Below are 13,283 nucleotides of genomic sequence, written 5' to 3'. Positions count from 1 at the left end.
CTGGCTCTGTGAGAACTCATAATCACTCCACGACACTCGAACCATCTCTCAGAAAAATTAACCTTTAACTCTCTATAACCTTCACTGGCTGCCCCACGCCAGCATGTAGCTGCAATGCTCCCCACAAGCTTGACTCGTGTCACAGAGAGCAGCTCTCCTGCGGGGGCTGACGCCTCGGGCAGCCCTGGTTCTGCACAGCTAACGCATCACAGAGGCATCTCCGGGGGTTGTCTCCTACTCACCGGGGTCAGCATCTGGATGCTTTCTGCGAAGTTGCCTATAAAGGCCATGATGGTCATTTTCTGCATCAGCCTCTCGATCTTGCTGAACTGCATCATGAACCGGTCTTCGTCGGACAGGTTCTCGATGGGTTTCCTTTCCCGCTCGTAGAGCCGCAGCACTTTCACTTCGTTCTCGGTGGGCAGGAACCGCATGAGGCATTCCACGAAATCCACTGGTAGCGTTTTCAGGTCAAACCTGGGTGACAACAAAAAGACAGAAGCAGCAGTGTCACAACAAGGGTCTACCTGAAATGACGGAAAAGTAAAAGAAGTGAGAGAGCTGCCAATGGCACAACCTCTGCCTCCTACACTGCTCAGCTACACGTCAGCCTGGGTCAGTCAAGTAGTGAGAAACTACGAAGATGCTGTGATGCTACTCCTGCTCGTGTTGCCCTGGCTGGGGTGAGGGACACAGTGCTGCACATGAAGCTGCCTGCACGTGAAGGTGTGAACAAGGTAGCACTGAGGAGACGACACAGACACGAGTGCTGATGGGAATACTGCTGTTTGGCATCTTGTCTCTGTTTTGAACAAAGTGCCCAGTGCCCTCGCCTCAGCATGGCCACATCTCATTTTTATCCAAGATATGCTGGGAGGAACAAATAGCTATTTTGCTGGGCCAGAGCCCCGTAAACCCTGGAGCTGCCTCAATCCACAGCAGGTTTGGGTGACTCTCCTCCCCGGGCCCAGTGTAATGCTTGTACTTCCAAATTTTGAAGATCTCACTCTTAGAGAAATAGCAGATGTTTGGCCACGAACACCACCAGGTTCTGGACGACTCCAGCACCAGCCCAAAGGAGCAGCCCCACCTGTGCTCCGGCCCTGCCGCTGTGGAGCTGGCAGCCAAGGCTCTGTACCACCAGGGGACAGGGCGCAGCAGAATTCCCTGGGGGACCTGCCCCGCCTGTCGGATACACCTGTATCACATCGGGGTTTGGCACTGCGTGGGGCGATTACGTAAAGCTCATTGTATGCACAAGGCTTCCAGTGCACTTGGACTGAACTTGTGCGTTACGGAGCGCACTGCGATAGCTGCCTCCCCCTGACACCCTGGGCTTTGAGCATTCATCGTAACAGAAAGGATCGTGTAAACAGGACGAGAGATTCAGTGTGCAATGGCACGCTGTGGATTCACATGAATTAGGTTCTTTAATAAAAGACGTGTTAATTTGTTAAGCCTATACAGTGATACAGCAACATAAAACTGCAAGTTAACATACTTCAGTACAAGGGAATCTGATTTGTGGGAATTCAGAATGGTTCCATCCTTCTCTTGGATTTTTTCCAGATGCAAAAACATTTACATCAACTGCCAATTCAAAACCATTCCACTTACCAAAAACCACAGTAAATCTTGACTATGACTTCTTTGCTGACAAGTGTTTTACTTACACATGAATAGCTTTGCATATTTCATCTGCCGTCTTTCCAGCTTTCCTTAAAGTAATGGCAAGGTTTTTGGCCCTGTTTGCATCCAGTAACGTGACTTTGTTCGACCCTTTCTGAGTTATTTTTTGCTTGCTTGAAGTAAGATCAATGGCTGGACCTTGGGCTTTTGTTTTGAATATTTCTTCAAATTCATCCACATTTAAATCCTAAAAAGGAAAGAACATGATTTATCCCTCCCGCAGCAAGTATCACAGCCCGCACTGCCTAACGGTGGACCAGAGCTGCAGTAAAACCCTGTGGCTGCAGCAGAGTACTTCAGGCTGTGGCTGCAGGGTGTAGTAAACATGTGCTCCCGAGTTAGTAACCAGGAAATTTGGCCTCCACCCCAAATAGTCCATGCAGCCACGTGCATCTTCAGGGCACAGGGACCACGCACCACCTGAGTACTCAGCCCTGCTCCGTGCTGCTTTAGGCTTCTTTCCCTGGCGTGCAGCCCACACGTGCCCAAACCCACCAGGCTGGACCAGCAATTTTAGGCTGGGAAAACCGAATCTTCCTCTTGGTTGATCTGCTTTAAACAAATGCACATAATAATTGTGCACTTTTTATAATCAATACCAGCAGCTACAAGGACTCCTTACTGGGTACCACAGGCCACTGGATGACCTGTTTCCAAAATCTCTCTCCGCAAAAACCAGCATTGACTCAGGTTATGGACAGAAGTGGGAAGCAGAAGACAGCAGACAGCACTCGTACCTCCAGGATCCTTTCGTCATCTATTTCGTTGAAGACTGTCCCATTGATCTGGTTGGGTTTGAGGGCGACCCAGTTGAACACTGGCATGCGGAACTTGGTCTTGATCGGCTTCTTGATTTTCACAGCTAGAGACACCAGAGGAAAGGAAATGATAAATTCCCCGACAGCTGAATAACACCCCATGCGCCCAGACTGTGGTCTTTAGAGTCGGTATTTCAGCACTGGAGAAAGAACTGGCCAGAGCTAAACTATCACCCTGAAAAACCTGAAAAGATCCTGCTGCCTCGACGGGCAAGCAGTGCAGAGAGGCTTTTACCCAGCCCTTCGGCTGGTTCAGGCCCAGCGTTTGCAGGACGGGACTGAACCACCAGCTGCAGCTTAGGACACCTTTCCCTAAGCGATGTGGAGGGAGGGTGTGCTGCTGGCAGCCGATGGGTCGCAAAGTTCAGCCCAAGACAGGGGACGAGAAGCAGAGAAGCCCCCCTCCCCAGGTTTTGGTACCCTGCTGCAATGGGGCAGCGCGGCTTCAGACGGGCCAGGTTTGTCTTTTCAAGCCCGAGGGGTGGGCAGCAGCACACGTGAGCTTCCACACAGCTGAAATAATGGGTCTGGTCTTCTCGGGTTGTGCAGAGTTTGTGTGCTTTAGTAACTTACACAGGGAAGCTACAGAAAATGAAGGTTAACTACTGCCATTAATCAGTGAACAGAGTACAAGAAGTAATGTTGGGGCAAGGAAAACAACACAACTCTGTTGCTATTCCTCCAGAAGTGCAGGGTGCATTAGTAATTTTGGTAATTCGGTGCTCATTTCTTTGTAAGTTGAGGTACATACAGTGTTGTTAGTTGCCACAAAATCGGGATGTTCATTAAAGTAATCAATCAACGTGTTGCTCCAAAATTATTTAGAAAATGAGCCATTTCTATCCAAACTGCAAGCAGGAAACAGAAGCCCTGGTCCCTCATCTCCAGTGCTGGAAAAAAGAGCCATTTCTCTGCAAGCCTGGGCGCTCGCACAGAGGCAGGCAGGTGAGAGCAGCCCCGCTGCCCCCATGCCCCCCACCTCCCCAGCTGAGGATGCTCAGAACCACAGCACTGCGCAGCAGATTCGTGTTTCCCCAAGGTGCCAACGGTTCACATCTGATTTATTTCAATCCAGTATTTGCTGCAAGGAAGAAGTCTTGGCTCCTTCCTACCCTGCATCTGTAGTGGGAGGAAGCTCTCTCATTTTTTGATGCTGTGTACAGATGCTAGCTTTCTTCCCCTGTGATTTCAGAAGATGGATTTTCCCAGCTTGCATAGCACTTGAGCAAATAATTATTTTACTTTTGCCTAGCAAGTCTGTGTGTATGTTTTGGGCAGGACAGAGACCACCTGCTTCAGGAGACACTCTCCCGTTGTGCACCGGGGCCAGATGAACGATGAAAACATTTCTCTCACTTTGTCCTCCCACTTTTAAAAGAATTGAGTTGTGCATCTGTGTACCTTTTGGGCTCATGCTCATATTGCAGGGACACTGCAGAGAATAAATTACTGGCAAGACAATTCGCTCGAAACAAAGAACCATCAGTGAGTAACAGGGAACATACACAATATTCAACTTGCAAGTCTGTATTTTGAGAAATACATTCACCCAACTGGAAGACATGAACACGCATGATAAACTTCTGCTCATCTAAGCCAAATGGTTTTACTCTTTGTACAATTAATGTGTTTACTTCTAAATAATTCCTAAAATAAAAAAAGACTTTTTTTCCAAGCTGAAACATCCATGAAAAAAACATTTTCATCTGATGCATACATTAGAATAGATTAGTAACTGCTGCTGGGTTATTTCAGGACAGGAAGGGAAATGAACTGCCTCGTGAGCCAGCTCCCACCTCAGCTAATCAAAATCCCTTAAAAATTCCCTTCCTCCTCCCTTACAGAGACCCAGCAGCAGCTGGCAAGGTAACGCCCCTGGGAGCTGCACCACTGAGGGCAGCACAGTGGGGACGTGGTCACGGCTGGGTACAGACCCCGAGGAAGGCATCTGCAACTGGTGGAGGCTGCCCAGTCTCAGTGCTTCAGCCTTTGGGGGAAAAAAGACAATTCTTGATGTGAATGGTGCAAAGAGTGTGGCTGGCGGACAGCTCAAAAGAAACCACACATCTTAATTACTTGCTGAAGTGCTTTGCTGAATCAGGGCCTCAGAGTGGCCAAATCCTGCTGGTTGGCAGCACCCTGAAGCTAACGCGTGCTCCTGCTCCACCCAGCACCCCTCTGCGGCAGCCTGCACCCCTCCCTCCACCTCCCGGACGGGCACACGCGTCCGCGGCACACACAGGTCACGGCACAGAGGGACAGAGGGGGACAGGGGAGAAGAGAGTTAAATACTTAGCAGAGAGCAACCTACAGAAGAGCTTGATTGGCCCGTCTAATCAGGAAGCAGAAAGAACAGAGAAAAAAGTGTTAGTGATGGTCAGAACAGCAAGGTTTATCGCTTCACTGCTTCCCCTCCAACCCTGAAGGGACTGTGCTGAGCAGCCTCCGCACTCGAGGAGCACCGAGCACTGCAGCACGGCTCGCTCCGCTGCTCCGTCCCCGCACACCAGGACACCAGGCTAAGGCAGGGGTCTTCTCCACGTGGAAAGACCTCTGGAGAACAGGCTGGCCCAGCAGAGGCTGAAGGGAGCGCCTGCTTGCAAGTTTTCTGCTCTGCTCCCCCAGCCACGGTGCCAAGCAGCGCTGCACGCTGCAGGACCACTGCGCTGCTCTGGGAAACCCACTGGGGACAGATTAACCCGTAACCTCAACCAAGCATCGTCTTTTGTTCTTTTTTTTTTAATACACCCTGGGACCCTCCAATTCCACGATGCTTTTCACTTTCAGAAAAAAAAAAAGAAAAAAAAAACCTTTAAAGGCTGGAATCTGGAATACTTAATTAGTTTAATAATAAAAAAAAAGCTATTAATCAGACCTTCTCAGTCTCTGGAATCATAATGTACTCTTGAGATTTCCTGCAGGGGAAGGGGTGTGATACCAATTAACATTCACTTGCTCTGTGAGATGCTTGGCATATGATAGAGAGTGCATAAAAACATGATTGAAGATGGGTCAGGAAATTTTTCTTCCTTCCAAAATATTATAAAAAGTTTGCCATTTTTTTTCACAGATATTTCTTCATCATGTTCTGAGCAGAAATCAAAACCATGAAGCTTTGCATTTCTTTCAAAACCATATTTTGTTCACTTCAAGCCAAAAATGATGATGTTAGAAAAATATTTCTGGCAACAGCTTTAGTTTCACTGAAGAAGTCATCTCTCACAGACCAAACCAAATCTGTTTGATTGATAAATGATCTTTCCTTTTATAAATCCCTCTAAGTATAATACCAGATAGAGATAAAGAGTATTGGTTAGGCGACTAAGAGAAAAAAAGTCCCACCTCGGTATCCTGTCCCCTCTAGTCCACATGCCCCGGCCTTGCCTTTGCTTACTTTGCAGGCAAACCCTCAGCACGCTGGGGAAACGCGGGGGTGTTTTACCTGCAAGCCCTGAGTTGAAAACCACGGTGGGAGAGGCTGTCCCGGGCAGGGGGGGAGCTGACGGCGGGGGCGGCGGGGGCAGCGGAGCCGCAGGAGCGGTGTCCAAAGCTGGACCTGGGAGAGGAGGTGGTGGTGGCGGCGGCGGCGGTGGAGGCGGGGGTGGAGGCGGCATTGGCACCGTCACAGGGCCGTTTTGCACTACGGAAAGAAGGAGAGAAGAGAAGAGGTACTGCCAGGAACAGAAATCAGAATGTCACAAGCCGCCGCAGAACAACTCACAACAGAGCCCACCACCCTCCTTGCCCCCCCCCCAGCTCTCCTCTCCACCTCTATACTAGCCAGGTATTTGCTGGACCCTTCACCACACTACTTTGGTATATGAGCACGGGACGAAACCACCCTAATGAAAGAAGCCAGTGTTTTTTTTCCTGCCAACTGAAAAGCTCAGAAATGGATCAAACAAACCTGACCTGCAAGCTCGTTACAACAACTGAAGGTGGTTTTTTGGTGTAAGGCCACCGTGCCTGACCCCGGCACAACAAACCCCCAGCTCTCAAGCTCCCGGCCAGCCTGTGTTTCGGGGACGTGACGCTTCTTACCTGCCTCAGATGCTGCTGCTAAGGCTGGTAGTGGTGGTGGAGGTGGTGGCAAGGGGACAGAAGTTGCTGCTCCAGCAACCGGTGTGACACACGCGCCGGCCACAGCCTCTGAGCCTGCCGGCACCATCCCAGAGGCCAGAGCCACAGGAAGAATAGAGATGTCACCATCACCTTTCTTCTGGATCTTAATGGTCCCCTGCTTCTCCAGTTCATGGATCTTTTTCTCCAGCGTTGACTGTCGCTGGATGGCTTCCTCTTTTTCTTTCACCATTTTTCTCAAGGTGTGAACCTGGGTATTTGCATCTTTGTAGATTTCCTGTGAATGCCACACAAACAAGCCATTTGCAGTTTTATTCACAAAACAGAATACCTACACCAGCAACAGCAGGCAGCCTGACACCAGACCGTGGGCTGCACCAGGCATTATCTAACGAAGCATTTTGACACAAACCATACATCTTCATTGGGGAGGAAGGCCTCCTTTTTGTTTTTTCCACACTAGAGGTAAGGCTGTGTGCAGTACTGAGACCTATGCACAGCAGATGTACTCTACCTTGATTTTGATTTTAACTCAGAGTATCTGCTGCCTTGCTGGTTGCTCTGCCTATGAGCAGATGTTGACCCATAAGGGGAAGTATGAACAGAGCTCCTGATCTGGAGGGGAGGTTGTACCTGCAAGCACCCAAGGCAGACACTCAGAAGGAACCCTAGAAGCTGCCATGCTTTGGGACACATTTAGGCTGAAGTTAGTATTACATTAACAATTTTTGTTACTAAAATAGAACGCCAAGAAAAAAAGTCTGGGTTGTGCACAGAAAGCAGGCTGTGCTTGATGCTGTGCTACCTGAGTCTGAAAGACTCCAGTTCCACCTCAAACTCCTCTCCACAGCCAACCACGTGTGCAAAACTCAACCAGCAACGCTACAGGCCTGAGCAATAGGATGTACTTGTCTAGTTCACTGATTTGCTGGCACACTCAAAGAGTTAAATGTCCATCTCTGCGAGCACAGACAAATAAATCTACTTGAAATCTGTTCTAGGTTCAAAATTAGAAAGCTAATGGAAATTGCTCAACCCATTAAAATAGTCATTACCTCCCAGACATGAAACGCACAGCAGATCCCTCCGCTGAAATGTGGCATCAGCCAGAGTTTTCCTACTGCACTTACCCGAATCACATCCAGTTCTTTGTTTCTTTGCATAAGCTGTTTTTCCAGTTCCACAATCTTTGCCATAGCTTCATTCTCCGTATCTTGGAGTTTTTCAGATAACTATTGTACAATAGAGAAATAAATTATGTAAGTAATAGCAGTTTTCTCAAACAAAATGTCAGCAACACTTGTTGGAAAGAGCACGGGGTCCTGCGTGGAGGAATCAGGTGGCACCAAGCGCCCTACTGAAGGGCTGATGATGGTGAACGTTACCCTTCAGCTCTGACTAGCAGGCAGCCTGGCTGGAATACAGTCACGAGCCTGTCCAGTTAGAGAGTCTACTCTACAATAAAGAACTTAAAATGCAATTATTTTGTATACACACCAAGTTTGATTTGAAACCCAAAAAAACCACAATCCTACAATGGCACTGATGTAAAGCCAATAGAAGCTGAAGTGGTGGGACCTGTAAATATCTTCTCTCACGACTGAGTTAATTTAATTAGCAATTATTGAGAGTTCATTCTTTCCCATGGTCTTTTGATCTATTTTTATTTTTTATCAGGGGGTCTGAAAGCCATGATGTTCGTGTTGGCTTTTTCCATTACTACTAACCACTCCGATTCAGGCAAGGTCAGTGAAGGTGGTACTGGTCTCTGTATTTCTGAGATTAAAACCTGCAATTCTAGTATTAATATTTCTGTCAACAAATAACAGAAAATTATGTCCATACTCCTGGGATTAGTCTAGTTTGTGTAACAGGAGATCAGAAGTCAGCCCTTAATATTTTGCCACCAAAGTAAACCATTACGTTTCTAAACAGCTGAAAGATCTGCGAAGCAACCCGTGCCATTTCTACCACATCATTTTTCTCTAGCAGAAGAGCACCTCAGAGTGGCAGATACTGCACTGGAAGGGGTTTTTTAATATATTTATTCTAAGTGATGGCCACATAGGACTGCTAATAGAATGACCCTTTCCTGAAGTATGGAAAACACTTTTATTTAATTTTAAAACAGCCAAGCCACATTTTCTGGACTAAAGTGACTGACACCAAGAAGAGATGGGACAGAAAAGCGATGAGCAAACACCAGATATCTGCACACTGCTATTTTTCAGCCCATGTACTAAGCCCTTGCCTCCTGAGCCCAGCAACAGGTTTGAAGGCATCACAGCAGCTATCTGCTCCGCACGCCCCCTCCTCCAGCACGGGACACGGCCCTGCCCCACGGATCCAGCAGGAGCCCCGCGGCAGTGGCCACACTCCACCTGCCTGCTCCCGCTTCACACATCCTTGCCGCGAGGGCTGGAAGCCACACAGAGCTTTCACTGTGCTTTTGGAGTTGGAGATCCTTATCTACTCTATTTACTGGTACTGAGAATTTGCTATGGAATTTGCTATGGAATTTGCCATTTCTACATAAGTTAGCTTCCCCAGCTCATAACAACGCTTTGCAGTGGCTCTGTGTGCCCAGTGCCTCCACCCAGAACCACAACCAAACAGAAGCTAAAACCTCCGAAGCTGCAAAGCTGTGGCGCCAGGACCTCCACAGGCAAATGAGTCAAATAATGACTGCTCTCTGCTCAGCACCTCCACGTGGAGACAATTCCCCCTTCAGCCCACCACGGCTTTTGGGGGATAAATGGGCTGATGGTATCGAGGTACTTGAGGAATGCAGCGGGGGCCATGTAAGCTCTCAGACAGGCAGGTGCTGCACAGCAAGGACCAAACTGGCCCTTAACATACACACAAACTGCACGTTGAGCTGCACGCTAAAAAGTCAATCCTATTCCTTTATAACAAGCTGGGGGCTGTGTGAGATAGTAAATAAGACATTTTCTCATCAGGTCAATAAACAGCTTACAAACAAATCTTTGAAGCAAGTGGTGAACCCAGTTAACTAAAATACGCAGCATGTGAGGTTCAAAATACACCATGGAAGCACCCAGGAAGTTTACCTGCCTGAGATTTCCAGAATTCCTTCATTTGCCACACATCTTTTCATCCCCCATAACGAAAACACAGCAGTCCCCAGGCTCCCTTTAAAGTAATACTCCTCACCCCAAAGGTTCTAGCCCCCACTATGCTTTTATCCACCTCTTGAAAGAAAGGGAAATACCAAAGTCCCTGTGCAGAGCAGGCTCTGCACCACTCCAGAGGTAAAAGTGACTTCAGTTTTGTACTAACATGGGAAATATTTTCTTCCAGTTCTTCAACTCTTTCCAGGGCTGCATTCTTGGTTTCAGCATCCTCCAGTAATGCTCCCACGTCAAAAACGTTATCCAGGTAAGCTTGAATTTGCACCTGCAGTTTGTCGCTCTCTGTGTGTTTCAATTTCTGTAAATCCAAAAATAAAAAGCTGTCACTCAGCACAGGCAGCAATTTGAAGAAACATAATTGCACACAGTGAAAAGGGGGAGGGAGAACAGTGGGAGCTCGGCCACTTCCAACATTCAGGAATTTTAATTTTAACATTTTACCAACACTCTGCATTTTAACATTAGCTGGGGTGAAAAATGGTAAGCAGTCATTTTTGAAGACCAAACATCCAGAACTTTCAAATAAAAATGAGCACTGTCTTATCTTCAATTACAACAGAGGGTACCACTGAGCAGGGATTTTTTCAAATGGGAGACGGACGGGGCCCTGCAGCATGAGGCAGTGCCCGTCCGTACCATCTCCACGCAGCGAGCACCTCCAGGCACGGTGCTCGCGGCCCGAGGCCGAAGGTCAGCGCACGGCCTGCACCATGCAGTGCCACGCCACTGCCACAGAGAGCGGCTGTGGTTCATCCTCCCCTTGTTATCAGACGAAGCTACCAATTTAGCTCCCGGTCTGTAATTCCAGCTCGCAGCAGTGGGTTTTTCTCCCCTGGCGGCAGGGTGGCTCCAGGCCGCAGCCCTGTCAGGCACCGAAGCACGGCGGTTTCAGCAGAGGCTGTGGGGCCTCCTGAAAGCTGTCGGAGGCAGCACGTTTGGGGCAGCAGGAGGCTTGGCCTCCTCGTACTGCCTACCTGCTGCCTCCCCGGCCTCGCTCGTGTCCCCGCTGCCCTCAGGGCAGAGGCAGGAGCAAGGATCTCCGGGCAAGGCCCACACACGCCAACAGCCTCACGCTGCAAATGAGCTCACCCATCTGGCGAGCGCCAGCCACATGTAGGAACCTGGCCATACTCACGTCCAAGTACTCGTCCAGGCCCAGTTTTGTAAATTCATACTGCAGGTGGACTCGGAAGTTCATGTCCTCCACCGAGTGGACAACGATGTTGATGAACTGCATGCAGGCCACCTGCAAGAGGAACCATCACGGGTCAGCACGGCGGGGCACACAGTGCTAGTGACCGCACTTTGTTACGGCTGCTGCCAAGGGAAACTGTGATTTGCTGTTCTGCAGCTTTTTTTTTTCCCCATCAGCATTGGATTCAGGCTTACAGGGCGTTTGTCTGTTGTGATAAAGGGAAACATGGATTCCAGAAATTAAGTCATGTCTGTGGAGCCTACCTTTATTGCACGCTGCTTGGCTTCCCATGCCAGCTCGCACTGCGAGACATCACACAAGCACACAAGTGCTTAAGAAAACAATGCCGTGTTCCAAAACTGCCTTTAAAAGTGAGATTAATTTTGCAACTGGAACCCTTAAGTTGGAAGAGGGGACTTAACAAAAGGTGCTTTGTTATTTGCAGAAAGCGTGTTTTAAAATCTGTGGTTTGGTAACTGAGCAAGGGACCAGACCATACGAGCTGGCACGCCACCACGTCCAAGCACAGCGCAGACAAGACAAAGGCCCTCGAGCGAAGGGGGCCGTGAGCCCTAGGAGCAGCAGAGCAAGCTGCCTGCAGAAGGGCAGGAAGTGGGCCAGGAACCCCACAAAGGTTTGTTTTTTATGGGAACATAAGGCACAGCCAAATCCCACTCTGCACATCCCCAACTCTTCCAGCTCTCGGGTGACCACCTCCGTGTCGCTCCCTGAGCTGCTCTGAGAGGGTTCGCCTCGTCCTTGATGTGTCCCTCTAGGGCATAAGCCAGTCCTGCTGGAGGCACTGTGACAGAAGTAATACCACATTCCCAGCATTTACTGAGATAGCTCCTAGGTTTCTAGAATGAACACAAGCCTCCAGGCGACTCCACGTCTCTGGGCTGCTTTGTGGGAAGACAGAACTGAAGGCTGCCCTCTGGATTTCCAGTTTGCTACTGGAAACTGGCCAGTTCCCTGTTTCAAGGCCCAAGAATAAACCAGTGGGCAAGTGTCTGCTGCACGGTGGCCTTTGACAGCAGGTTTGGGGATGGGATGCCCATTCTCCCAACCTGAGCTAGCTTAGGAGCCATCAGGAACCACAGGGCCACAAGCTCCTGGGGTGTCTCATCCCTGCCACTCAACGTGCACCCATTTCTTACCCAAACAACCCTGCTCGCGCAGTTGGTTTTGACTCTCTGCATGGCAGAGGACTCCTTCCAGTTTCTGTGGTGAACTCTGGTTCCTCCTAGGGCCGGTGCCGGCCTTGGCCAGCTGAACACTGCTGTCCTGTCAGATCTCCCAGAGCCAAATTTCCTTATTTCAAAAGCGCTCTTGTTATACTTGCTTTGGCTCTCACAACATTAGGGCCAAATTCTCATTTCCTTTCTCAGATCCTTACATACACAACTAAGGAATTTATCAAGTCAAAGAAAATTAATCTAAGAAAGTTGCTTTTAAAATGAAGTAAGTCAATGTCAACAACAGGAACCTTCTCTAAAATACTTTTGCCTTTTTGTTGTTCTTTCCTCCCATTAGATCCACGCAATTAACTGCAGCCCCTTTGAGCTCCAGCCTCCCAGACAACTCTTGTCTTCTCCCTCTAGGGCAGCCCGAAAGCCAGGTCCTGCAGGAATAGCTCTCTGTTTATCTTCACTCCTTACGACTACTTGAATTACTCGAGCTTTAACATTACGTCCTGGAGCCATTTCATCCCATCCCGCAGAAATGAACGACTTCTGCCTTCGTAACGCACCCTTGGCAAACGGTGCAGCCTGCAGGTCCCCGCAGCACAGCACCGCAGAGGCAGCGGGCAGGAGCTCTCTGCACAGCTCCACGTCTCAGCTCCGCACCTTGGTTCCTCGGCTCCGCACCTCTCGCACCTCTCTTGCAGCCCCGCGCCCCCTCCTCGCCCCCAGGCGCATTTCCCAGCTATTGCTCGCAGCAGCATGTGGAGCGCGTTAGGGCCAGATGGTGACAAGAACGAGCAGATCTGCCAAGTCGTTCGTCATGAGCTCTCTCCTCTAGCTCTAGGCTTGTCATATATTCAAGCCCTCAGTCAATGGAAGCAACCCAAAGGCGCAGACTTTATTAGTAGTTGGGCAAGTTCTGAAAAAACTCTGTTTATCCTTTTTCAAGCAAATTTCACCACTACATTCAACCTGAGAGGACCGGGGAATGTTCTTACAGATGAAACAGGCTGCCCAGTTGGATGCTGAATATTCACAGCTCACCAGGCTTATACAGACATGCTGGCAGGTACATTCCCTGTTCCAACCTCACAATACACCATTTCTTATCTTAAATTAAGGTGAGGGATGATTGTTTCCAATAAAGGGGACAAATCCTGTAGCT

General features: G+C 49.1%; 1 protein-coding gene across 7 annotated transcripts in view; it reads right to left on the bottom strand.

The window, feature by feature from the left end:
* Nucleotides 1-13,283, bottom strand: part of FMNL2 (formin like 2) — a 125,786-nt gene that overhangs the window by 11,114 nt on the left and 101,389 nt on the right. For all 7 annotated transcript variants that reach the window (XM_066999320.1, XM_066999319.1, XM_066999321.1 and 4 more), the window contains exons 11-18: nt 10,875-10,985; nt 9,888-10,037; nt 7,718-7,819; nt 6,549-6,864; nt 5,950-6,147; nt 2,427-2,551; nt 1,674-1,876; nt 243-477 (exon numbers count right to left, since the gene is read on the bottom strand). In XM_066999320.1, coding sequence (XP_066855421.1) covers nt 243-477; nt 1,674-1,876; nt 2,427-2,551; nt 5,950-6,147; nt 6,549-6,864; nt 7,718-7,819; nt 9,888-10,037; nt 10,875-10,985 — 1,440 coding nt within the window. The remainder of the gene's footprint in view (nt 1-242; nt 478-1,673; nt 1,877-2,426; nt 2,552-5,949; nt 6,148-6,548; nt 6,865-7,717; nt 7,820-9,887; nt 10,038-10,874; nt 10,986-13,283) is intronic.

This window comes from Anser cygnoides, chromosome 6 (assembly GCF_040182565.1).
Source record: "Anser cygnoides isolate HZ-2024a breed goose chromosome 6, Taihu_goose_T2T_genome, whole genome shotgun sequence".
NCBI lineage: Eukaryota > Metazoa > Chordata > Aves > Anseriformes > Anatidae > Anser > Anser cygnoides.
The sequence above is the reverse complement of the archived record's forward strand: the minus strand, read 5'-3'. Positions and strand labels throughout refer to the sequence as shown.